This window comes from Protomyctophum bolini (genome assembly GCF_963924005.1).
Source record: "Protomyctophum bolini genome assembly, chromosome: 2".
Classification (NCBI taxonomy): Eukaryota; Metazoa; Chordata; class Actinopteri; order Myctophiformes; family Myctophidae; genus Protomyctophum; species Protomyctophum bolini.
In genome coordinates, this window is record NC_137863.1 from 42,164,989 (window position 1) to 42,192,624 (window position 27,636).

Genomic DNA, 27,636 nt, shown 5'->3' on the forward strand with positions numbered 1-27,636 from the left:
AATGTAATTATTATTATGAAATATAAATAAAATGATGCCAACTATTAGTAGGCGAGGTCTAGGCCTACTATTTTACATACATCTCAAATAAACACTATACGATATCAAACAGGGGGGTGGAAATTGGAAAACGGTTACAACTGGAAACATGATGGGAAAAAAACCTTGTTGTTTTGTGTCATTTGTCTCCTACGCTTGCTTTATTATTTTTCTTCACCGGTGGACTTATATTCTAGGTCTCAGTGAACCAGTGTATCGATAAAACGTTTTAAAAAAAAGCATTTAGAAAGAAAGAAAAATACTGGGAAAACACAACACAGCAACTCCATTCGATAGGCCACCACTTTCGATGTACCAGAGCGTCCGCTTCGGGAGAAAGGAAAGGGGAGGGTCAACCTGTAGAATGCAGAACACGGCTTTGGGGTTTTACCGTAAACTGTGCGGTAGCCGCGGCGCGGCCCCACGGCCCCGATTGGTCGCCGTGCTGCTCGGGGGGGTGGAGAGACGCGACGGGCAAAATATAGAGGCGATCAATGTGCAGGAGCCGCAGTTTAGTAGTTGATCAGTAACGCACAGAACACATTACGCAACAACAAGGTGATAAAGGTTTGGACGCAACGTGAAGTTTTTCGCTTTTTCTGGAACTATTTCAACGGACTCTATTAAAAAGGATTTGAGACACAACTTTGTTATTACTTTCTCTGCGCTACTAGTTTTTTTGTATCTTGTTTTATTTTTTTAATTCCGAGGCAATTACATTTTTCGCATCAGGAGAACCATGTTGAAAGTGTGCCTCGTCTTGTTCTTATTCGCGTCCGTTTACTCGGAGTCGGTAAGTTGTTCATTCACCTCTTGCATAAATACATTTCTTAACATTTTTATCCCTGTTTTTGCCCCATTCCTTCCTTCCCACTCCGAAACGGAGGCTTCTGCGGTCCTGAGCGCTTTTTAGACAGCTTTCATCCGATTCATTTCAGTGAGATTAAGTTTGTTTTTACACCTGATGTGTTGCGCACGTAGAATAGTTTAAATTAAACGAATAACGCAACGATGGACGAGTCGTTCAGTAACTTAACCGAGCCCAGTGATTTGTTAGCTTAGCAGCTTCGCCGCTAGCTCTTTGGCCTGAGTTGAGTGAGTTGTGAGGGTGAGGGGGGCATCCATCTATATGGCTGGCTGCTATTCTCCTCGATGGGGCCCTAGAATGGGGGTGTAGGTGGCCAGGCAGCCAGCCGTTCTGTGCTCATACTTTGATGGCCTTATCTTTGACATTTCTTGTCTTCTACTCCTGTGACTCATTGTTGTGGACAATACTACTTCTGTTCGTTTATGAAAATGAAAGGACTGGCTTTTAACACTAAACATCCCCAGCCCAGTGGAGAAGTAGCAAGTATAGGGGCCTCTTATCTATGTTATCAGTGCAGACGTTTTGTGGTGTATAATTAGGTGATATGTCTCTGCGGTCAGACACCGTGTGAAGTGTCATATTGGAATTCGAACGTGTGATTTTGATTTGTGAATGGATGTATGAAGGCGGTAGACTGGGCAGGTAATGGTTCCTGCTTGTTGGGGCGATAGGGGGTCATATTAGTTTGCAGTTAAAAAAATCACGTCAACATGCCCTCATAGTTTTGTTTACACTTATGCAGCAGTATATCATACTCACTATACAGGTTTGACACCTACAGCTCTACTGGTGTCCCTCTCGAGCTTTTGCTTTTTAGTTGTTTTTGTTTTTCTTGGTGACTATACTGACTAGATGAAGTGTGTGGACTGTGGACCCCCCCCCCCCTAAAAAAACAAAACAAAAACAATTAACTGATGCATTTGCAATTTGTATGTGTCCCAGTCCCAGGAAAGAATGGCCATGTGATAGTTGTTTTTGTTGTGCGTGTGTGTGTGTGTGTGTTCTGACTTCTGAGGGGTGGATATGTGGGTGGGACAGCTGAAATCTGACTGTAGGGGGTATGCCACCCACCCAGTCTTTGACACACTAGGTGGGGGGAGGGACCAGTGTAGTGTGTAGATTAGATTTAGAATATGGTGTGTGCATGGGCCAATAATCTGCTAGCACTGGACGTATAGTGGATGCTGACTTTACCAGCAGCCACTTGTGACTTTCAGATTTGTGGACAGCCCACACAAAGAATTTGAGTTGCCCTCTTTTTCAAGGTTGAGGACTAAAAATGCAGATATGGTGCCAGCCAGGTAGACAGCTGTCACTCAAATAATGTGATTATTTGATGTTTACAAATGTTGTCATAATGTGAAATGGTGGAATAATTGTACTAATAATTGTAAAGATGAGCACTGTTACAGGCATGTTAGTTGTAAGTGTGTAGCTTCTACGCAATTTAAGATTGGGTTGACATTGTGTTTAGGGCATTACCAGATAGATGAATAGATGCATGATCACTGATGTGATGATTGTGATCAGATCACCCAGGTTGGTACAATTACTTTGAGAAATCAAATCTAACTGAGTTTGCCTCCTGGCTGTTGGCTAACCAGTTTCTTCAATCAGTCACCTTCTAGTCAGCTGTCATTTGAAGTAAAACATTAGCCTAAGGCTTAGTTTGTACTGTCAACAGGTTTTTTATGTTGAAATATGACATTCTTGCCGAGTGACAGGGTTGTGTGAAGTACAAATTTGGAAATTGTCTTTACAGTGTTTTGTTATGAAAGTTAGTGTCCCAGATCTTAATTAGTCCATGTCCTGACTAAATCTAGACTGCTTCAATGAGAAAGAAATGGAACATCACTAACAAAGCTACAATGTTAGGACTATGTGCTATGAACTAATCGACCTTCAGTAATGAGATTTTTATGTTCATTCCCAAATAACATATTTATTTATTTAACATCAATAAGAAGACATGAAGTCCCCTTGTCTTAATGTCTTGTATGGTAGATTTTTTTAATATATCACATTGTTACATGTGTAAAGACACACAAGGTATAAGGATCTGTTGAAAAATCAAACACAGACTTTGCTGTTCTGTTGATCAAGTCCCTCTGGTTATTCGTTAAAATAACCCTCCTGTGGCTGTGTGACAGTCATGCGTTTCTCTGTGTCATGCAACAACACGCTGGAATTTCCCATGATTGGTGAACTGAGCGTAGGATTTCCACTGGATGGAAGTTTGAACATTGCTTGCCATCTTTGTCGCTATCCAGGGTGGTATTTACACATAGTACACACACTCAAACCCTATGTAGTTGACCCAGATCCCACAGCAATATTATCTTGTAGATCTGCTATTTTCAGAATAGGGACACTGGGGTTCATGTGTTTAATGTAGCGCACATTGAGAATATGCTACATTCCTCAAAGCCATGTAGGTTCTGCTTGCTCACTCCTCTTAACACTCCCATCTCTTTTTTTTTTTGCATTCCCCTGGTGGAATGTGACCTCTGGTGACCTTGACTGGCCCTCTTTGGGATTTTGCACACTTGGAGGGATCTCAATGGGCCCTGGGTCCTTTTCATAAGGGACACTCCTTTCCCCTGCTGGCTGAGCCAGCTCTAGTGCTTCAACTGTTCTCACAGCAAGATCAAAAAGAAAATAAAGGGGCTTCCTTTGCATTATTTTGTATTTTATTTTACTTTCTAAATTATATAATAGCCTATATTTTTCACTCTCTGTCTCTATGCTCTGACTCACTGTCATCATCTCTAGTTCTCTCTCACAAGTTGTTGGATAGGCACTAGGCAGGGGCTTGATTGTTTTTTCTCTTCACCCTTTTCCTTTGATGACTACTTAGCCCCTAACTATGACAATCCCTCCACCTCCCTCTATTCTTTTCTTCTCTCTTCCCACAGAGGTCATTAATGGAATGTGGGATTGGAGCGCCAAGCTAATCGATACAATGTCCTGCTATCAAACAATGGCGAAAAGTCTGAGATGAAACTCAGGGCTTTTTCGGAGCAAGAGGCATGGTTGAAATGCATTGTGTTTGGGTTGCATGCGTCTTTTTAGCTGCCAAACCGTTTGATGTCGTAGGCCTGGGCTGCCTAGAACCACATCATTTCCTGTAGGCTTAAGTAGTCTTACTACTTAAACCTATACTTTCTTAGTTTAACTCTGTTCTGTGCAATGATAACGGGCTTATAATTAGAACACTAGCAAACTCACCCCCAATCTCAGGTAAGATGAGGAAACCTGGGGAACTTGTTTGTATGTCCTTTTTACTATGTAAATTGACAGCTGACTTGACTTTACTAACCAATGACTTTGTGTGGTTGGGCAGATTGTCATGGTAACCCTTTTTGATATCAAATAGACCTTCTGAGCCAACCAGCCATGTACAATAGACAGTCTTATCAGTTTGTCATAGATAAACCAGGCCGAACAGTCTCGCTGTTAATGCTTTTTCTCCCCCTCTCAATAGCATTCACTGCCCATGTATGGCTGGCTGGCAGCATATGTGAAAACGATTATTATTTTCTGCACCTCAAGATTATTTCTTGTAATGTTGCGAATTAGCGACACGATGCGAATAAGCGATCTGAAAATGCGAAATGTTGCAGTTCGCCTGCGAATCTCTGCAAAATACGACACCAGAGCGAACAAATAAAGAGCAAAAACGGTCGCATTTACGCACATTCGCCACTGATGTGGAAGCTTGCATGGACTAAAAATGCGAATTATTCGCACGAATATATCGCGTCGCCAATTCGCCAGTGTGTAATGACCTTAAGAATTTAAGTAAGTAACTCCTGTAGACTAAGATTTTGATTACATTACATATTTGGTGTAATTTCAGTCACTAACGGTTTTGTTTTATTGTTGACCCCAACATATGTGTTTTATGTCCTGTTAATGGGGCTTGGGAACAGAAAACGGATCTATGTAAAAACCTGGACCCTTGTGCATTGCATCTTCACTTAAGTATTTTAACTTTGCCGGCCTCAATTAATTAATATGTTACATTACTGAGATGGGAAGAGAAAAAAAGATTAGCTCCTTGTTGAGATGCTTGAGTGTCGGAGATGACATCTTGCAGTGATTTTAATCAGGGCAAGAAAATCAAATCTGGATGTGGTTTTTGCCCCCCCAAGTTAATCCATGTCACACAACCAGATCTAAACCCCAGTTTGTTGCCTCCGTCGCCTTTTGGGGCCTCTGGCGCAGCCTAGTCCATTTGTTATGTCTCGTTGGAATGTAGCCGGTTTTGAATTTAGCCCCCCGATCATTTGCACCAGAATGAGACCGCCTTTCCCCCCCACTTTTTTTTTTTAAGGAAGTTTTTCTTTTTTGCATGACGGGTGAATTGAATGCCTGTGTGATGAAAGAACACGTAGAGAGGGAGGGACAGAGAGAAAAAGAGAGCATGATAAATGGTGTCACTAGGATGTAATAATGGTTCCTGCATTGCTGTCCGCTGGTCTATAAAATCCCTTTGGACCATGGAATGTTGGCACAAGGAAGGGAGGCTTTTTGTCCTTCCTGCTTGTGCTGGAGAGAGGAGTTATTTGATTCCCGGCCTCCCTCATATCTATTCAACCACTACATATTCTGGCAGTTGAAGGTAGCCAACATGAATGTATGTGGTGCCGAAAGTAGCTCTGTGAACGTACTGGGGCCACGCTTGGCCCAATGCTTCTTATTCAAATTGATTCCAATCACCGTACACTTACAGTGTATGGTGTAATTTGAGTCTGAGTGTTAATTTGAGTCTGAGATTGTACAAATGTAATTGGTTACATTTTGTATATTCTCAAGAGTCTCGGTTACACATGGATGAATAAAAGAAACTGAACATTTTACAAAATGTAGCAAATTGTATTTCGGATTTCACTATTAGTTTAGCAGTGCAAGTCAATGTTGTGCATACAAATGTGTTCTTGGCTGAGTGAGTGCTAAAGTATTTAAATGCATTCTTATCTACAAAAGTTGACAAAGAACACATTCTTATTTACAGCAACGGCCTGGGAAAGTGGCCTTAAGAGAAGCATGCAGTAGGCTAGCTCACTAATCCCCAACCCCTACACACACACACACACACACACACACACACACACACACACACACACACACACAGATTCTTGGATAGAAGTCTGCTGTGGTTTTGTGGTGGAAATAGCAGTGGAAATCATAGCGAATGCCAGAGGAGAACAAGGAATTTGGAGTCTTGTTGTGGTTGTTTCCTTTTGGGAAAAGTATAATTATTATTTTTTTGGCCTCAGACTAGAGTAACTTGATGTGGCCACCATATTTCTTGGCCTCTTCTTCTGCCTCTGGCTGCTTTATCATACTTGACAGATACTCTGATTTCAGGCCTCATGCCAGGCCAGAGTATGAGCTACTAGTACAAGGCCCCATGTAGTGGTTGTTTTAATGCTTAGGCATTGGGGGGAAAAATGTATTTCTTTAAACTGGAGTTGCTGACCTAATATTACGTATATTATTGTATATCAATGTAGATTTATTCTATTTGTTCTGTTGGTATGTTTCCCAGCTGCAAAGACTCCAGGCATCTAATTTCTAGTACTGAGACTTGTCTACTCTGTGTCACAACAACAACCTCTTCGTTTTGAAGTTTGCATGCTATTTGCTCACAATTGTATTTTCTCTTGCATCCCACAATTGTACATATTAGAGGGTAACCTAAGCTATAATGGCTTATTTTAGTAGCCAGCTCATCCCTTCTGTGTCTGAGCAAGCTGTGTGTCTCAGCAGTTTGCCAGCTTGGTCAGTGGTCACAGAAATTGAGGACAATGGCTACAAGAATGTTGTTTTGTCTTGTAGTTCAGTGTTTTGCTTTGTCAATCTGAGTGGCTCTTGAGACACAACTTAATGTTTATCCTCTGTGGAGATAACTTGGAAAATGTGCTGAATACCCAAATCTTGAAAAAAAGATCAGAATCCACTCTAGTATCAAATAGTCAGACATCTGAGGTCAGTGCACTTGCACTTAGGGGGGAGTGTCCTTGATCAAGACCGAGTTCAAATTATCTGTTGTAAAGCCACTACTGGTAAGAGTCAGACACCTGACCGAATATAAATAAATACAATTATGCCATTGGTTATTTATTTAGCTCTGGAGACTTCCTGATTTGGAACTTGATTGACCCGACCCTGACCAACTGAAGGCTCTGACACACACGTAACACTACCTCTCACGCACACACACACACACACGCACAGTCACACAGTGAAACACGCGCATATTATACACACGTCCTCTCAGTGAAGCACACATATTACACACTACCTCTCAGTGATACGTGCACGTACACACTACCTGTCGCAGACAGCCACTAAGTCAACAGAGAGAGTGCTTTCGAGTGGAATGAGCGGTTCTCTTTGTACAACTGTACACTAGCTCTTATGTGTCTCACAGTCTAGCATGTAGTACACAGTATAATATCCTGGGTATTAATTGATCTCTATTCATGCAGAGTGCGCAAATGAAACCAAATGGACCATAAATAATTGACCAAATTAACACTACCTGTCTGTCTGTAGGGGTCAAAAACACTAAGGATGTTACTGTGTGTGTGCCGGTACTAGTCTAGTAGTACATTGTGCACACATGTACTGTCTGAACGTCGTGTCTCTTGTTCAGTGTATGTGAGGTGAGTGAGGTCTACATAAGGGTGAGCCACCATTCCCGGAGGGCCCTGAAGCCTTCCATTTGCACGGAATACTAATTGGTCAACTTCCAGTGTCTTAAACAAATTTGAGAAATGCAAACTCGTGTCACGCACGAGTATTGCTGTCAAGACACGAGTGTGTGTTTTATGTTGATTTGTAGTTTGTGTCATTGAGGTCCTATAAACTAATCTAACGGGTGATATAGCCATGTAATAAACCAGGCGAAGTCGGCATATGATATTACTGGATAACAAACATTTTTGTGAAGAATTTGAGGACCTTCTGGCCCACAAGGATGACTTTGTTGGGAGTCAATCACCATTATGCTGATGTCTTTTTGTCAGTTCTGTCCATCAGCATTATGTTAGGAGTGTGATATTTTGTTGTGTTTACCAATTTCAACTAGATCCATGCTAGACAGCTTCTTCGAGTACCCTTCAAGAAATCTGATTATATCAGTTTGTGCCAATAATTGTGTGGCTTCAATGCGTGGCTTTGTGTGTAAAATATCAGATCTAAAGCTCACGATGCTTTGCAATGCAACACGTTGTGAGCTTGTAGCTATGGGATATCTTCCACAATTTGTTGTTTTTAACTAAATCGTCCAACACTCACTAGACTCTAGTGAGTGGACGATTTAGTTTAAAAGTGACTAGAGGAAGGTGTAGGGGCCACAGTGGTAGGCTTACACAGCAATATTTGGTGCTGTGTGTGTGTGTGTGTGAGACTTATAGATGTCTTTCTTGGCCACAGTGTTGAAAGGAATGTGGTGGTGGCTGACCTTGCTACCCCACCACCACACACTGTATGATATTGTCTTCCTAGACAAAATGTCCATAGTTGCATGAGCAAAATCACTCATTCATAAGCATCATCATTGTGTGTCTTTCAGTGTGACAGGGTTAAGAACCCATACGATCAGCCAAAACATATCCAACGTTCATAACCTGATAATATTTAAATAAGTCTATTATGACTGCCATCAACATACAATTGCAATGCACATCAACAGCATGGATGCTTTTCCTTTTAATAATGTAATTATATGTAGAATATTATTTGTTGTTTTGCGTCATCTCAGGCTGAATCCCCTCTTTTGGCTATACCAGCTGTGTGCTGAACAGCCATGTCTCTTGTTGTCTTGAAACAATAACTATGTGTAACCTGACTTTGATGTGACCAGTTGAGCAGATCCTGACCGACACCCCAGACAGGCGAGTGAATGTGACCGACACCCAGACAGCCCAGTAAAGCAGTCAGGCCTGAGTCACACGATGCCATTTGAAGTTGTTGACAAAGTATGGAGAGAGAGAGAGAGAGAGACGGGGTTGGGCCAAGCAAGACTGACCTGCTTTGTAGTTTCACAAAAGACCATTTCTGTATTGAATCAGTAATCCTTTTACTTGTGTGGCGTTTTTACCTTTTGCATCAAAGTCAAAATACTTGGGCTCACTCGAGTTTACTCGGTAAATCAATTACAAAAAGGAATGTGCTGATCTGAATATATGTCTGTAATGCCAGTTAATGAAAAGGACTGGTGTATCGTTGTATAGCCATGTTTTTTTTTTTATACTGTTGCGCAAAAGTTACAAAGTAGTAAAAATTCAGCTTTCGAGCTTTCATCTTGTTTCAGGTAGAAGATGGAGTTTAAGTTTAGCCACTGGGGTGAGAGATGGGACTGGCTGTACTACTAGGCCACGGCAAACATTGATGATGCACTGTTTAACCAACTGTAGAACGTACAGCTTTAACTTATTAACATGGCCTGTACCGAGTACTGTGCCCCGTGAGATCACACGTGCAGGAAATTGATTTAAATTAGTGAGGAATGTAAATAAAAGGGTAATTTATTTATTTAAATTGGACCCGAGCGCCGATGGTTTACTTTACGATTGTAACTCTTGACATTCTGCTGAGCAGAATTCAGGATGATGTCAGTTAATGCTAGCAGAACAAAGGGGATCATTTGTCATCATTGACGTTATTATGGGCCACAAAATGTAAGCAATGCTAGTTGTTTACTCGGGTCATACAGATATATAATTATTTAATACGTCATTCTTTTCTGTTGCACATTGATTTGTGGTGTGTGTGTGTGGAAATGGCCATGTTATTTTCCCTCTATTATTCACCAATGTTTCCCTTCAGGACTTGAAGGTTAGACACATGCGGTCATTCATTTTGTGTCCCATGCGGTCATTCATTTTCTGTCAGAGATTTCCTGTTTTGCTGCCGTGTGCTATTATTTCCTGTCCTTTTTAAACCATCGTCCTGATCGCTTCCCCCGATAACATCCACTCGGTAGCTCAAATGTAGTCTTCTGCAGCAGTGCTTTGCCAAGTCTTTGATGGAAGGCGCTGATATGGTCCCTGAGGGAATGACATCAAAGACTTGAGAGAGAAAGGGGGGGAGAGAGAGAGAGAGAGAGAGAGAAGATGGCGGGGTGAGACATGGAAAAGGAGGAGCGTGCACTTCCATAACTACTCGAGCCCTATTTTGTACTTTTGTCGTATGATGGTGTTGTGTGGAAAATGGTCTACACTCTACAGGTTCACAACACACCATGATAAGCTTTCAGATCTGCTATTTGTTTTAAATACTTTGCCTTTTTTAATGGCGTGCCCAAAATAGAATGCCGCAGGTTGAACGTTGGATACGAGGAGTTTGTCACGACCCGCCACGGGCTGTCGGCTTATCAATGCATCAGTCATGGATTTGCAGCGATACGAGGCGCAGGGATGGTCAAATCGGAGGGAGGAAGTAACCAATAAAGCCATTACGATAAGATACAGGACGTTCCCCCAGGAAGTGGTCATCGAAACTCAATTTGTCTTATCAGCGCAAACTGAATCAACATGGTCTGCTGCAACGGAGCTGGCTTTCTATACGTTCCGTCTTATCTCCACACAGGCCAGGAAAAGAACAGAATCAAAGAGAGACTGGAGTAGAAATGTGGTGTTTCTCAAATGTTTCTATGCCTTTTTGCCATTCTTTGACCACACACGCATGCGTTCATATGTTAACGGAATGAACTTGTATTCTTTCAGTAAAACCAGACAATATACAGACTGGCTTACAGGAATACAAATAAGGCATGATACCGGTAGGCTATTATTGGCAGTACAGTATAAGTAGGCCAGTTCATGGTGTCACGTGTGACTGGTTATATTGTTCACCTGAATGAAGTCTATCTGCCATCTGTGTGCGTTACCAGGTACCAGGCTATTGTATTTGTGAGTGACTTGTGTACATGGGGTTGCTATAGTGTGTCCCACATGACTCTGGTAGCTGGAAACTGGGCTATAGATAGTCAGGAGGTAGAGGGGAGGAATCTAGAGCGTTATCGCTAGGGAAGGGGCAGAGGTTGATGTGTTTTTGCAGCAACTTTAAAATAATGAAACAAACGCATTTTAACAAATGCATTACCAGTAAATAGTTCTATATGTGTTCTGGCCATTGAGTCCTTGTTCAGTAATGTGGGTCTCCCGATGATCTCTCCAGTTCTTCATTAAACCTAACGTACAGTAAATGTCCCCTACTGTCGGGACACATGTTTCATCCAACCAGGAGAAAACTGGTTGGATGAATATAAGGCGATGGGTAGGATGTGTGTATCTCTCGACAATGCAGCATACAATTGGTGTTGGCTCATGGTATCAACCCAAAGGAGAGGAGGAAGGGATGGGTGGATGTGCGGAGTAATGACAGAGGAGGGGGAGGCAGGAGAGGGCAAGAAAGGTAATAAGAAGGGAGAGAGAAAAGTGAAGAGGGGATGACAGCAGGACAAGAGAAGATGAATGAAGAAGCTGTAGCAGAAAATGGGAAGAGGATCTACTCTTGTCTCAGAGAGAGAGAGAGAGAGAGAGAATGAAAGAAAGCGGACTGAAGTGAACCTAGGCCTGCCACAATTATTACACAATCACATATTTGCCAAATCGCAATAATTTCCTCCAAAATCATCATTTCCATGTTAAAATGTTTCAAAACATAATGAGAATTGCCGATCTACAAGCTATAGTGGTTCGAAGCGACAAGTGCGCTTGTAGATCTGCTATTGTGTAGATCTGCTAGCTTGTCTTCCAGGCAAACGTCTAATCTCTCTTTTGGGTCTCGAGCTGAAAAGTTAACCCCCCCCACACACACACACACACACACACACACACACACACACACACACACACACACACACACACACACACATCGAGTAGTGTGCACTGGTGGTGGTGGGGGTGTAGAAGAAAACAATAATTGTCCTTTTCTGTTGAAGGGTCAACAGACATCAGGCATCACAAAGAATAAGGATGCACATTCCTGTGTGGTGGTATTTCTTTTGGGCCTTTTCAAAGCCAGTTGCCTCCTCCACGCAACTGCTTGAATAGAACAGATGCCTGTCTCTGTGTTGGCAGATGGAGAGATTGTGCCCCTGTTTTAACGAAGCGGAGGGAGCGGGGGGGGCCGAAGGCTTAGCCCTCATTACCTTGGTCATTGATATGCTTCCGAGGCGCCCAGTGGTATTGTTTGGTCTCCATTGAAGGGACAGACTGCAAAGGCCGGCGGGTGTCTTGACAGACTGCCTTTCAGTATGTTTCAAGATGGCCCCGGACGGGTAGCTTTAGGATCTTTGCGTGAAGAAGACCAAAAAGAACCACCACTTCGCAAAGGGGGGAATCCGTCTTTGAACACATAGCTTCCTCTGTGCATTTGACAGATGACTGCTGTGCACCAGCAATGGCCTTTTGTGCGTCGTTGGACGTCTGCCTTGCTAAAGGGCACATGACAGTGGTTAGTAACATTTACCCTCGAGTCACCAGTTCACTGCCGGAGGAACACAACCCTCCTGTTGATTGCAAGCAGTCGAACAAATGCAAGTTGTTCTAAAAATAGATGGCTGATTACCTGCCAACGAAGAGACTGGTAGACACATGATGCAGTCTCTGCCCAAATGTATTTGTCTGTTTACTGTGGCGGTGTTAAGTAGCTACCGCAGTTGTTGTCACCCCTGAGCAGTCACTTAAGACATTACAATCCTCTTTAAACTGGAAGTACCCTGTTGTCTTGGAGGCTTCTTTTGATCAGGCAAGCGAGGAGGAGAGTGGGTGGCTAGTGTGACATGAGCAGCTCCATTCATGGGAGACAAAAAGTAAGAAGGGTCAAGAAATGTCATGTTTCCTTTAGCATAAATTCCTATTTTGGGTACAATATTTCCCATTCACACCACATCGAGAGTGACATACGAAACTTGTGCATCACAGAATTCTGTATGAAATTCCTTTTTGTTTTCTCTGAATGAAATTCTTTCACAAATCGGAACTCCACAGTTCCTAAAAGTAATTGAGCTCAACCTGAGTACCAACTAGTGTTCTTGTTTCCTGACTGAGTTCAATGGATCACATGGTTAATGGCTTTTATCTACAGCAGTAGTTCTTAAACACTTATGAAATGGAGTGAAAGAGTTAGTTATTGTCTCCTGAACAGATTTCAATATGATATAAAATAAAAAGTAGTTTGTATTGCTTTCTATTCAATAACAGTTGTGCCAGTCAGGGTTTGCATTTAATTCGGGTTTATCCATTAACTGATCAGCAGGTTTACACAAAGTTTCAATGTTTTCAACTAGCGTAACAGTAAAATAAGTTATGACTTTCTCACATAGTAGTACCTCAAAGCAAGTTTTACTTTGTTTTATGTCTGTGCTACTAACTCTAAGCTAAATTATTGCCTTAATGGCAACAATTAAGAAGTCTGTATTGAAACAAAGAATGCCTTTGTTGAGATATTGCATTACTTTTGTTTAAACGGGACAAAAACCTTGTTCTTGTGTTTCCATGCTTTTGTTTCTCTTTGAAGACAAAATGGTGTTCCATGACCAATCTCCTTTTTGTTTTCAAGTGCTTTCTAAATGCATTTGTCCTGATAAAATAAGATCTGTTGTGTTGCCTATTTAAGCCTATATCAACTGTTGTACCACAGGCAGATATATTTTCACATTGCTCTATAAAGTCTTGTTTTCCCCACTGGTAGACCGTCTGTGGTTTGGTCATGCCCAAACCCCATGCAGGAAATGGGGAGGCACGTTGTGGTTTAAACCTTTTTTTTTTTAAATGGCTGAACAAATAATTAAGTTAAAAGAATTGTATCCATCTGAGAGGCGATACATGTTTTCTTTCTATTTTACCAGAAGAAAAGAAAAACACCCAAAGTGCTGAGGTCTCATCAGATCTTTAGAGAATACATTTTCAGGTCAGGATTACCAATTTCATCCAGTTGGGAGTAAAAATACTCATATTCAGGATAAGCAAGTGAAAAAATAAAAAGACAAATTGGAGCTGAAGCACTATAATTGTTTGATTAATTCATTGATGAATGGGTTCTCTAACTTCTCTCTCCTGATTGGATAAGATTAGTGTCCCACCTGAATGTGTTTTCTGTTTTCTAAAGAGCCGGAGAGACAGAGAGTTTCCTATTACTGACAAACACTCTATAGCTATTATTACTCTCAGAATATAGAGTTTGAGATTTTTGTTATAACCAAAATAATATCACTTTCAGTACTTTTTTTTTAATGATGGCCTGAATGATGAATGAAAGTCTGTGGTTTAAACTAATGTGGCTGAAGGAGCACATGTTTCCATGTTTAGGTTTGGTTAGCCCTTGTTATTTTTGTCTGGAATTGTATGCGCTGACCATACATTGTACAGTCATAGTGTTGCTTGGGTTGCGTTGCTGAAAGATTTACCCATACATTCATGGGTATTTTCAGTGTATGAGTCAAGAGTTTTCAGTTTTGTGACATCAAGAGTGTGCACCGTTATCCTGTTTCTTAATTATATTTTTTGCAATGTGGGATGTGGATGTAGTGCTGGTTCTGACCTCGCGAACAGGAATGTCACGTTTACAGATAATTGTACAGATTTCCACCTTGGAACCGGGGCATCAGATTCCGAATGTGCTGTGGCGGTCACTGCTACTGTATCCAGATCGGTTTTGTTCTGGTAGTGGACTGTAACAAGGCCATTTATGTAACGAATAAGAGGTCAAATACATTCTAGGCACTGTCAGATGCATGGAAGTCTATGAGAGCCGGTTGGACAAGCATAAGAATAAACACTAACTTCTTTGAATTGACAGATAATTTGTTCAGGTAAATAAAAGAAGACACACCATGCAGTGTTTTCTGATCTCTTGTTTTTCGATGTGCACACTGCACACTGCACTGCTGGTCATTAAGCCGTTTTGGGTCATGGCACGACTCTGGTGCTGTTGACAAGCTGTCAAATGACAGTCTCACAGTGACGGCTGTGTTTTTTGCGTTTTTTTTTGTGTGGCTGGAAAAATCAGTGCTTGGATTGACAGGATTAGAAATAACGAAGGAAACTCCCCCATAAAAGTGGACTAGGCCTCAGTATAAAATGTATTCTATACTTTGTCGTCGCCTGGATTACATAACTGCTACATATGGCCAGGTGCAACAATTGTGTAATGCCTTTTAGTTACCGTTATTATCCTAGCTATTTTTAACTTTCCGGGAACACACGCACACGGTACAACAAACACACTGGCTGACATCATAACTCCAGGTTAACTCAAATTCCCTCAGAAATGTCAGCTTGTCATTCCCTCCCTCCCTCCCTGTCTCTTTCCTGTCGTGACCTGTCTCCGGAGACCGCCTGCGAGGCTGTGGTATGTTCTGGATGTCTTCGGGAGAACTTCCGTTGCAGTTTTATATACCCGACACAGTAGTACACGTGGTGTGATGCTTCTTGTGGATAGATAGGGCTGTCGCATGAAATGGCGATTATCTCAAAATAATTGCGATCAGGCGATTATGTAATACGTTTGGTCAGGGTCACTTGTAGTAGACTTGGTTTCTTTGCATGTGCTTCTGGGGCACATGGTTACTCATACGCTGGGGGTCCTTCAGGGGGTCCCCCAGCTAAATGATTGATAGTACGGAAGTAGCGGTGTGTGAATCTTTTGGTATCCCGTGATTTCGATTTCAATTCCTGCGGCCAAGATTTTAATTCTCAACACAAGTACACAGACATTGCTCTGAAAATGTTCCGGTTATTCTCTGGTGATCCTAAATGACTGAGGTCAATATGTCGACTATGAAACTATTTAGTTTAATTTAGTGACTCAAGAGGTTTATCACTCTCTCTATCGATCTTTTGTGACGTGCTCTGCGGAATGTGCTGAAGTTTGATGTTAAGCTCCAGTAATAATGGTGAAACGTGTGAAAAGTACAGTGTAGAAAAAATGCATTCTAGTGTGTAAAAAAACCCCCAAATAAAACGATGTACTGTTACAGACTTGCTCGGAGAACAACCTCTGTGTCATAGGATTCGACGTCATTACTCACCTGCTAAGTCCATGCCCAGAGGACGTCGTAAAAGCGTGTCAAGGAGTAGGGATAGGCCGCGGGATAGGCTTATTCTTCCGCCGAATATTATTGCGAAAATGACTCCCCTGCTCCCAGGATTTTGACTCACACATCCGACACCTGATTGAATGGGCCTGACTCAGATGAATACACATTATTGTTGACAGTAAGTGTGATTCCTATAAAGTGATTCAGAGAGCCCTTGTCCCTGCATGCCCCAGCAGGAGTTGGATCTCATCTGAATAGCAGGGGAGGAAATAAGGACCCGGTAGTCACCATTTTACGGCTTAGGATTAGACACACACACACACACACACACACTGACACACGTGCGTGCGTGCATGCATGCACACACACACACACACACACACACACACAGGAGCCCCCCCTGTGTTCCATGTATGGGGTTTAGATGAGGACAGAGTAGAGGATTTAAGTCTACTTTGGATTTGTTTCTGAACATTGTTTCTTTTGTCAGTCTCTGATTGAGGGCAAGTGTCACACATACACGCCTGGGCAAATCACACACACATGGCGCAAAGAAGGGCCGGGAGAGAGATCAGGTCAGTGAAGGAAAAAGAGTCTGAGAAACTGAAAAGTACTAACACAGAGGTAGAGAGAGAGAGAGAGACGGCAATGCCGAACGAGATTGAACGGCAATGAGAAAGGATGGAAAAAGTTTGAAAAAATATTAGATGCTTAGGTAGAGTTCATATAAAAACTCAAAGAAATGGGCACGATGGAGACACAAGTGAGTGAAGGGCACACAGACAGAACACAGCAGGGTAACGAGCAGAAATGTGAATTGCACAAATGGAGGGCAACATCCAGGGACCCACCTCGTATAGCCAACGGGAGTCACGTTAAAATGGCTGCGCCCGTTTGAAGCCTGTGTGTGCAGAGCACTAAACAATGGAGCCTTCCCTCCCCTCTAGTCATATAGGCCACTTTAAAGAGGGAGAGGATTAACTTCAAACAGTGCACACACATTATTAGGAAAGAAGGCATTTCTGATGCACACACAGACACTAAAAAGGCCCCCCAAAAAAAACTTTAGAACGAATACACGCAGCACTGCAGGCCCCTGGGGCTGCCTTGGCTACCAAATGGTTACCGTAGCAGCAAACCCTGAAAATTAAGACCCCCTTAAAAGAAGGATGGAAGTAATTGTGTGGGGGGTGGGTGGGCGGGCGGCCATGTGGTGAAGTGCCTAGGCATGTTTCCAATATGTTTCGGGGGGCTTTCTTCTTGATGTATTGGAGGTCTGATTGAAACATGTAGGCCTAGGGCCCTAGGCTAACCTTGCTATATTATGCATTCCTCTCTATCTTATCTCGTCATTTGCCTTTCCCTGGTCTATTGTTCAACGTTGCATTATTTATGACATAAATGTCTGTCTCTTTAATGGTTTGGTTTAATTCAGTGACTACTTGGGCAACATCCAAGACCTTCTGAATGAGAATTCGGAAAAGGAAAGTCCTACTGTAGAAAGAAGTTAGAATCTGCACTCTTTAGTAAATGCTCATCAACATCCTCCAATTTCACGAATGCATTGGATTATTAGCACTATTATCCCAAACTCTTACCATGTGCTACTGCCATCAATGGCTAAACCATAGATTATTGAATGAGAAGAGGATGCAGACCACACACGCACACCTCTTAAAGTGTTCTACTCAAGAATGACCCCTGTTGTACCTCCCAGGCCCTCCTAATGTTTGATGTTTACCAAATGTTAAGTGTGTGTGTGTGTGTGTGTGTGTGGCTGTGAGCACATTCAACAGCCCTGTGTCCTAATCCCATTCTCTCGTTGCTCACTGGGCAAATGGTCAATCAAATTAATAGTGCTGCTAATATGATTGAGAGGTTGACGCGTCTCCTCATTATGTTAAGCTCTGTGGTGATTAGTGGTGTGTTAAGTGGAGCTATGCTACCGCTGGGCTGCGGGCTTGAATAAATCCTCGTGGACGGAACCCATTGTACACTGCTAAAGCTGCGTGCCCTGCATGCAACGGTGGAGGATTCGCGTCCTATAGCTGCTTGCCTCGCCTGCGACCGTGAATTCACTTTATTAGCTGCATTGCATCCGGCATCCAACACAGTGTGTTCATTTCTTGGCTGCATGCCCTGCATTCAACTGTGAATTCACTGCTTAACTGCAGGCCCCTCGCATGCATCAGTGACTTGCAGCTACACCGCAGTTCGGCTGAATTGGTTGGGAAGTTTGTGTTCGCTTCTTTGTTGTTGGAAGGACACAATTGGAACTGATACAAAAGTTTACAAGTATGCTTCTCTGTTGTTGGAAGGACACAATTGGAACTGATGGAAATGTTACAATTACATAATTTCACTATTGTATCTATGTACATTTCAGAAAGGAGAAGAACAATAATGTGTGTCCCATTAACCCTCTAAGACCCAGCGTTGCTTTTTAGCAACAATTTTATTTTAATTAATTACTAAATTATTATTATATTTTTCTGTTCTTTCTGCATATTTGTCATTGATACTGGTGTTACCCTCCCTAAAATGACCCTATTTCGAATGGTAGGGTTAGTGCGGTTGGACCTGCCTATAGTGCCTGGTTGGGTACAGGTTTAAATCTATTTGGGAGTACAAAAAAGGAGCCGTTAACCCATTAACTGGCTTATGGCCAGTGACGTGCCTGTCGTAGTGAAATCATTAAGATCCGGATCTTAATATTCTTTCACAGCAAATGTTTTTAACTCGTATCTTTGCTTCTCTGGGGGGTCCCTGGCTGGAACAACTTATTTCGGTGGCCGGTGGTCCTGGGGCGGCCAATTTGTGGACCTTGACATGAAAACGTTTGAGCTCCACTGACATATAGAAACATAGGTTTTTCAGAAAACTGTCATGATTTATCCTACCGTGTGCTCTTTGTAACCGCTCTTATGCTACAGTGTGCTCTCTGTAACTGCTCCTATCCTACAGTGTGCTCTCTGTAACCTCTCCTATGCTACCGTGTGCTCTCTGTAACCTCTCCTATGCTACCGTGTGCTCTCTGTAACCGCTCCTATCCTACCGTGTGCTCTCTGTAACCTCTCCTATCCTACCGTGTGCTCTCTGTAACCTCTCCTATCCTACCGTGTGCTCTCTGTAACCGCTCCTATCCTACCGTGTGCTCTCTGTAACCTCTCCTATCCTACCGTGTGCTCTCTGTAACCGCTCCTATCCTACCGTGTGCTCTCTGTAACCTCTCCTATCCTACCGTGTGCTCTCTGTAACCGCTCCTATCCTACCGCGTGCTCTCTGTAACCTCTCCTATGCTACCGTGTGCTCTCTGTAACCTCTCCTATCCTACCGTGTGCTCTCTGTAACCTCTCCTATGCTACCTTGTGCTCTCTGTAACCGCTCCTATCCTACCGTGTGCTCTCTGTAACCGCTCCTATCCTACCGTGTGCTCTCTGTAACCGCTCCTATGCTACCTTGTGCTCTCTGTAACCGCTCCTATCCTACCGTGTGCTCTCTGTAACCGCTCCTATGCTACCGTGTGCTCTCTGTAACCGCTCCTCTCCTACCGTGTGCTCTCTGTAACCTCTCCTCTCCTACCGTGTGTGTCCCAGCAGGTGAGGGAGACCGAGACCTGGATGCCCATGAAGACCACACAGACCGCCGGCATGCTGACGCACCACGAAGACCTGGTCTCGTCGGGCGACTCCCAGAACGGCTCCGACTTTGGCTTCACCGACGATGAGGAGGACGACGAGGACGATTATGACACGGACACTCTGTATGACGACGAGGACGAGGACGATTATGAGTTCTCAGGATCCGGTCAAGGAGGTTCGTCGTTTTATCCTTTTTTTTATTTTATGCTTTTTTACAAAAGAAAGCAAGACTTTTAAAAAGAAAACATGGCAGTAATTGTAATTCTATAATTTATACGATTTTTTTTTTATTGGTAGGTTGAAAGTAATATGACATTTTCCAATTTTTTGCCAACTAGAAAAGGCGTTCTAGTGAAGTTTCTTATTTTGCTTGCTGAATGCTGAATGTTCCATTGTTAAGACCCCGCCCATTCAGTATGGAATATGAATTCTGACCACAATGGTCGCACACAATGGTCGCATTGCTTGTCGTCTGAGATTGTCAGAAAACCTCACATGGAACCACCTAACTGAGAGTCTCTGTCCCTTCTACAGCATCAACAACCGTGCCAACCAAGAAGGAGAACGCCAGGCCATCATCTAAGGTGAGGTTGCTCTCACGGTATCTCTCCTCCTCGGAGAGATTCTTTGAGCGAAGGTTCAAATAGTTTTGAACCTTCGTTCCCAATACCACAATTTCTGTGTTTTAGCCGATACCAATGTCGTGATCTCCTGTTGTCTTTATAGCTATCTAGCTATATATCTCGTGTTGTGTTTATAGCAGACTCCTTACTCGTATATGCACTTGCATTTTGGGCAACTCGAAAGCAAACTCCACATGCCCCAACATTTTATTTACCTGCCATAATGTCAACCTGTGTCGGATCGGTGGTTAGACTGGCATATTCGCCGATACCGATATGACAAATAAGGGCCGATACCGATACAGTATCGGGACATCTCTAGTAATGGAATGCTAGATCCTAATGCATCTCGTCTCGTCTCCTCTCCAGCCCGACGTGTTCGACAACAGGATCCCGGAGGATCCAGCGCGGCCCACGGTCCATGTGGGAGATCGTGAGGAAGTGGAGAGCAACGAGATACCGCCACTGGGGAGTGATAAGGTCTCGGTTGGCGAGGAGCACCCCTCCAATGTCCTCATGTCCCATGCCAGCGACGAGAGCATCTTCAACAAGACGGAGGTCCTTGCAGGTGAGCCTTCCGCACTTGTGATAGAACTATGCATTAAATCCTTGTACATTATTGTGTCCGCTATAAAATAACACTGTGTTTGAGGCTGTGAACCAGCTTATTTTCTGCTTTACCATATGACCGTGTAAAAAAACAATAAAGTGATAAATGGTCGGCATTTCGACAGTGTCTTGATCCAAAGCACTTTACTATGTTCTTTACAATCACACATTCATGAAGACCAAGAAAGGCACCACCGACCTGAGATCCAGGATCAGTTCGAGAAAGAGACAAAAACATGTCACTGCCACAAATAAAACGATAAATAGAAATAACTGACATATCAAAGATTATAGTGCCAGCAGGACCTCATATTTGTGAGCTTTCCTACTTTCTTTGTTAACAACAAACGAACGTGACCTGCCCTCACACGGCTGCTTGCTTTTTTTTTAACGCGTTGCTTTATATTCTGTCTTTCTTCAGCTCTGATCGCGGGCGGGGCTGTGGGGCTGATGTTCGCCGTGCTCCTCATCCTGCTCCTCATCTACCGCATGAAGAAAAAGGACGAAGGCAGCTACGACCTGGGGAAGAAGCCCATCTACAAGAAGGCCCCCACCACAGAGATCTACGCATAGATGGCCCTCTCTTCTTCTTCTTCCCCGATGACCTCCTTTAACTTTTAAAACCTTTTAAGAGTCCTCCTCAGGGTCGCCACAGACCCCTTACAGTGCCTCACCATCAATCCCCCCCCCCCCCCACTCCCCCATCTTACTCCTTTGTCTTTGCTGGCTGTTGGTAACAACACGGCAACATCCCTGGGAGAGAAAACCGGACACGCGGTCGATTGATTGCAGATGTTCAAGAATCGTATTATTGGTGCTCTCCTATCCTATCGGAGGCTTCGATGAACATTCTTTTTTTTTTTCTTTTTTTTTCTTCTGTCAAACAAGGAAGAGATGTGCCAGGGCTGGACCATTTCAGCTGCCAAAACCATTTGGCACAGGATGACCCCTTTTTTTCCCCCCACCAATCTTTTTATTTTTCTTCCTCACCTTTCTCTCTGCCTTTGTAAAAAAGAGGACAACTGAACAGACAATTGTGGACTTAGCAAAGAGAGATGTAACTCTCCCCTCCTCTCTATATTCCCACTTTACCCCCCCCCCCCCTCCTACATTTTCTAACACTAACACTGTGCAATGACGTTCCCTCATCATGGTACACATTAACGGTCCAGTTATTTATTTTCCCTCTCCTTTTTCCGTTCCCTCGTCTTTTTTTTTTCCCTTTCTTTTTTTTTTTTCTTTGTTTCTGAAACTTGTATGTGGACTCTGGTTCTGGTGCTACAGATGCCCACGTTAGCTGTAGAGAGTGACTTTAATTTAAATCTTATGTTTTATCTTTTTGATTTTATTTGTTTTAAAGACAGAAAAAAATCCTTGTGAAATCTCAGAAGTTCATTTTTTTTATTTGCTATTAATAATTCCTTGTGCTCAGAAAAGTAAAATTTGTTTGGAAAATATGAACTATAGTGATCTTGTGATGATGATAACTTCATTGAGGTATGCTCTGTCAATCCGTTAATACCACACAACTTACCAGAAAGAGAAAAGGCATCAAATCTCTGATCATATTGTACAGGACTGTCGAGTCGGACTTGTGCGAAATAGCAATGTTTGTTTTTCACCTCCCAAGATCCAACCAGATGGGTTGCTTTAACCCCCAAATGTTAAGACGCTGCTAGTTGTAGGTAAGCTGTCATTCACAGCTACTAAATTAAATGATCTGTATTATCTACACATTCTGGTACTTTCTAACTGCAATGTGTGTGTGGGGGGGAGGAAGGGGGGAAACCCTCACAAATCTGGCACCTAAAGGAAGAAAACAAACTGTATTTTATTATGCTATTTGACCCAGGTCTGAACCCCCCCCTCTCACCACACACACACACACACACACACACACACACACACACACACACACACACACACACACAGTCACAGAGCAAAGGATCATCTTCAGTGTGTGGCTGACGGTACTTCAAAAGCCTGGAGGATGTGTCACCAATATAATTATCGCTGCTGCTTCGGGGTTTGTCTTTGATTATTGTGATTTGGATTGTACTCAAACCAACATGCTCTTGTAGGATGATACACCCACATTCCCCTCACACACACACACACTGTGCTCAACTCCATCACAGTCCGACATCATGATAGTTCGCTTTGACCTTCTTCTCAAAGTAAAGTTTGTGTGTGTGTTTGTGTCGCATTGACATGGCTTGTTCTACTAGTGAGGTATTTGGTTCCATGCCTTGCCATTAAGCTATACACACTGGCCTTTTGTTTGTGTGCTTGTCAAACAGCAGGCACACATTTGAAGTCCAAATTCTGAGTTCCAAGCTCAGTTGAGAGATCAAGATCCCCATTGGTCCAATGGTCAGGATAAATATTAGCTCCGTGTCAGGGAAACCAATCAGGGTTCTGTTTTTGTTGAGAAAATCTGTGTAAAATGTTTTTTTTTCTTTTTCTTTCTTTTCTTTAATGCTTGTCTAATGAGCTAGACTGATAGATTCTTTCTTTTATCCATGGGATCATCAATGTCAATCATCCGAATCAGTGTTTCTCAACAATCTGAATTTCAAGGAACCCCACGGGTCATTTTGGAACATTGGAGGGTCCCTGGACCCCACTTGAGAACCTCTGATCTGAATGACTGACTGAATGGATTGTGCGTGCACAAACAAGCATGCTATGGTTTTTGATGCTCATTTTTCTCAGCTTAAATAAACACTGTATTCAAAAAAAAGCACACAGGCCGTTCTACCAGAGAACTACAGTATCTGTACATAGTCATCGGAATAATGTAACATTAAACTTGGTACTTAGCCGTTTCTTGGCAAAAAAAAAAAAACCCCGACAACAAACAAAAACGTTACCAAATATTTAAATGCCAAATTGTTTTCCTTTTTCCCTTTTTTAAAAATGTTTTAATTCTTAACCACGTGAACCATAGAATCCCTAATATGGGTTAAACATTCAGCGGAAATAGAAGATCTACGCGCTGCGCGATTGGCTATTTTCGCTGAAGAGATTTGGTGTAGAGGGAAATACTAGCGGACCTAGTATAGAGCCCTGGGGGAACCCCAGTCAACCAAGCATATAGGGTTTAAATGGGGTTTAACCTGAATTTACTGTAATGGATTGGTGTAAAGGGGGGCTTCTGTCATCCTGCTATCATGTTGAGTGAGAGAAGCCTTATTTTGATACCACCAATGCTACCTAATACTAACTCGCAGTCTGTCAATATTCTCCACTGCAGTGCCCACCCCCCCTCCCCATTTTGTTAGTAGATCAACTTTTTTGTATTAATTTAACTGTCAAAATATTTTATTGCCTTCTTTCAGGTTTTCCCTTCTTTTTAAGCTGTTGTATATGTGATTTTAAAAGTTTTATATACACTAGTACCGAGATTCTCTGAAGCAAATAGTTTTGAACTTTTTTTTTTCTTTTCTTTTCCCTTTTTTTCATCTTTTAGACTTAAAAAAAAACGGTATGTATTTATGTGTTCTTTGTTAGAAGGATTGCTGATGTGGTTGGCGTTTTTAATCATTTGTTCGTCTGTCAGGGGGACGTTATACTGATGAGCCATGTTGTCCGTAGCAGACCTAGGTCCACTTGCTTACTGCTTACAGTCCAGTGTTTCCCCACTAGCCTGTGAAACCTCACTTATTTTTGTTAGCCAGACACTTTAAAAGTTTTAGCAGTCAAAGGAGAGTAAAATTGCCCAATCAAAACGGGTTGGTGTACCTGCCAAAGTGGCTAGTTAGAATGGAGTCCATTTGGTTTGGGAGATGGGTGGGGAATGGAATACATTTTTACAGAAATGTTCTGGCGGATTTGGGCACTTGCTCCAGTCAGGGTTTCCAGTTTTGCATCCGATCTCGGTTTCGATGCATCAGGTACAGTCAATCCCAGAAAAGAAAGCATTTCAAATACTAACTTTTTCAATGTCTTCAAAGAGATTGCTTTAGGCTGTATGGAGTGAACAGATGGTCAGAATGCATAGTGGTTGTGGGGGTTGTATCATATCAGTTTGACTGCAGATATGAGTAGATCCTAATAGAAATTAAACAAATTTAAATGTATTAAAGTGGGGCAATCCAATTGTCTCTGAAACATAATTTGAGTCCAGAAGAATGCATTTCAAATGGTAGTTGGTCCTAGGTCTGGTCATTTAGCATGGGAGAGATATGTTCTGCTGCTTACTATGTCACAAACATCACATGTGAATCACCAATGGAATGGAGGAGCCAATGAATCATTGGCTTCTGCATGCAGGTTCTGATTTATTATTGGAAATAAAGCTATTTTTATGCACATTAACATTTTAACAATGCCTCCTTTGACTGAGTCTTTTTTTTTCTCAGCTCGATTTGTGCATTTTCCAAGTTGAATAGATATTCAGTGGTAGGACGGTATTAAAATAGGACACGGTCAAGATTGATAGATTGATAAAGATGTAGCTCTGGACCAGAGCTAATAAAGATGGATGGATAAAAAAAAGTAACTACACTCCGATCTCACTGTATGACCAGCTGGCTAATTATTTTAAGAAAACAATTTAAGTTACTTTTTCTGTACGCACAATCTCTGATATCAGGCACTTGAGATTTTGACCCATTTTTGCCCTTTCCCTCTTGTATATTCTCTATTCTGACACTGCAGTGTTTAGTTAGTGCTTCTCATAACTACACTACACATACCCACTTGCATGTTTTGACCACAAAACCCTGCTAGAAATGAGGGCATTGATTTAGTGCATGTGAGGCCACGCCAGAAGTTAAAACTATCCCAGTGTCTGCATAATGCTACATCACATAAGCCTGATTTCTGCACTGTCGTACGGCAGCGGCGCTTCCCAAAAATAGCAGAGTTACTTGTAAGCTCACAGCTTGTCACATTGTGACGTGTTCTGAGCTTGTAGGTTAGCTATTTTCCGCATGAGACATTTTGTTTTTGTTTAGTTTTTTCCCCCAGATACAACAAAAACAATGACTCATACAAATGACAGTGAAAAAAATAAAGGTAAATGGTGCATTTATTTAGCACCTTTATCCAAGGCGCTTTACAGAGATTGTCCATTACATTCACACACCGATGCCGGATGAAACCATGCAAGGCACCAACCTGCACACTGAGAGCAATTAGGGGTTCAGAGTCTTGCTCAAGGACACTTCGACACTAACTCTGGGGGAGCCCAGTTAACCTAAATCTGCCTTCTTCCACCTCAAAAACATTTCCAGACTCCGCCCATCACTCCCAGACTCTGTTGCAGAAACACTCATCCATGCTTTCATCTCCTCCCGGCTGGATTACTGCAAGTTGCAAGTGTTCTGTTCGGCCTCCCCAACAAGGCCCTTGACAGATTGCAATACGTGCGAAACTCGGCTGCCAGAGTGCTCACCCGCACAAAATGCTGGCAGCACCTCACCCCCACCCTCAAACGCCTCCACTGGCTCCCGGTTAAATTCCGCATCAATTACAAACTTCTCCTCCTCACCTACAAATCCCTCCATGCCCTTGCCCCACAGTATCTGACAGACCTAAACTAAACTTTTAAGGAGTAGCCCACTTTGTACCCGTTTTGTACAAATCGCCACAACTACTCAACGCAGCATCCGATTGCGATGAAACTGTGCATTCATATTCCCACTAGGCTGAGGAAGAAATGCCACTTGAGTTTTCAAATCAGCCTCATGGTGGCCAAGCCGTGTCACACACACACACACACACACACACACAAAAACATGATTATATTACTCCTAAACATTTTGCCAAACATCACACACACTCCTATCCTCCTGGTGGAGACCTGTGCCCAGAAGGGCACTTTTTCTAGTTATTATTATTATTATTAACTGTCATAGATCTCAGTGACTTGTAGTAGTAGTAGTGTGTGTGTGTGTGTGTGTGTGTGTGTGTGTGTGTGTGTGTGTGTGTGTGTGTGTGTGTGTGTGTGTGTGTGTGTGTGTGTGTGTGAGAGAGAGAGAGAGAGAGAGAGAGAGAGAGTGTTGTTGACATTCGTACAGTGCCAGCAGACATGCAGCTGCCTGTTGGCCTGAAGGCGGTGCAGACTGCAGAAAATAACACTCGCAGGTGCTGAAAAACACTGATAACGAGCACGCACACACGCACACACACACACACACACACACACACACACCACAAACTGCATTTGTGGTCTCTCATAGCCACACACTTCCTCTTACATGTACTCACCTTTTCTCTGTCACCCACTCCTTAGATCCTTAGATTCTACTGTCCCTCTATTTTACACATCTACGCACACACACACACACACACACACACACACACACACACACACACACACACACACACACACGTACATATACGTACACGCATGTATGTGCAATTGTTATTTGCCCAGGTATTATTTAACACTGGCCATTTAAGAAAAGGTCTATACTATTACTATCGCTCCGTTTGGAACCTCTATATCTAGGCGTAGCAGCAAATGGAGCTAGGTCTACTATACAACTCTCGATATGCAATTGCATGCACCGTAACTTTTTGGTGGCTGCAGCTGTCCGCCCTTGCCAGCACCTGTGTGTGGCCCACCCATTGACGTGTTAAGTGGTCAGATCTTGGGTGGGCCACATGGTCGGTCCTTCCCAAAGTGATGCCAGGAATCACTCAGAATCTCCTCCGGTGTTTTAGAATGGCGGCTGTACATGAGCCTCATCCATCCGTACAGCGGGGAGCTACAGATTGCCCGGTGAAGTAGTATTTTTCTGGACCCACTAATCCGTACTACTAACGTACCTACCCCAAACCGGC

At 42.7% G+C, this 27,636-nt stretch overlaps 1 protein-coding gene across 2 annotated transcripts; it reads left to right on the forward strand.

Moving 5' to 3' along the window:
- The first annotated feature begins 566 nt into the window (after nucleotides 1–566).
- sdc4 (syndecan 4) lies at nucleotides 567–25,174 on the forward strand. 2 transcript variants are annotated; one of them, XM_080792478.1, is made up of 5 exons: nucleotides 567–832; nucleotides 19,565–19,784; nucleotides 20,144–20,193; nucleotides 20,602–20,800; nucleotides 21,263–25,174. In XM_080792478.1, exons 1-5 carry the CDS (start codon nucleotides 779–781, stop codon nucleotides 21,412–21,414), a joined length of 675 nt encoding a protein of 224 aa, XP_080648604.1. In that variant the 5' UTR covers nucleotides 567–778; the 3' UTR covers nucleotides 21,415–25,174. The 2 variants fall into 2 exon arrangements, with proteins under 2 accessions (XP_080648604.1, XP_080648605.1); XM_080792479.1 differs by having other exon boundaries at nucleotides 19,568–19,784.
- The last annotated feature ends 2,462 nt before the right edge of the window (nucleotides 25,175–27,636 follow it).

What these genes read in the sequence shown, in the direction of transcription:
- sdc4 (XM_080792478.1), top strand. Translation starts at nt 779, where the DNA reads ATGTTGAAAGTGTGCCTCGTCTTGTTCTTATTCGCGTCCGTTTACTCG. An exon ending in CGTCCGTTTACTCGGAGTCG is followed by an intron (nt 833 to 19,564) that starts GTAAGTTGTTCA and finishes TGTGTGTCCCAG; the next exon opens with CAGGTGAGGGAGACCGAGAC. An exon ending in CAAGACGGAGGTCCTTGCAG is followed by an intron (nt 20,801 to 21,262) that starts GTGAGCCTTCCG and finishes GTCTTTCTTCAG; the next exon opens with CTCTGATCGCGGGCGGGGCT.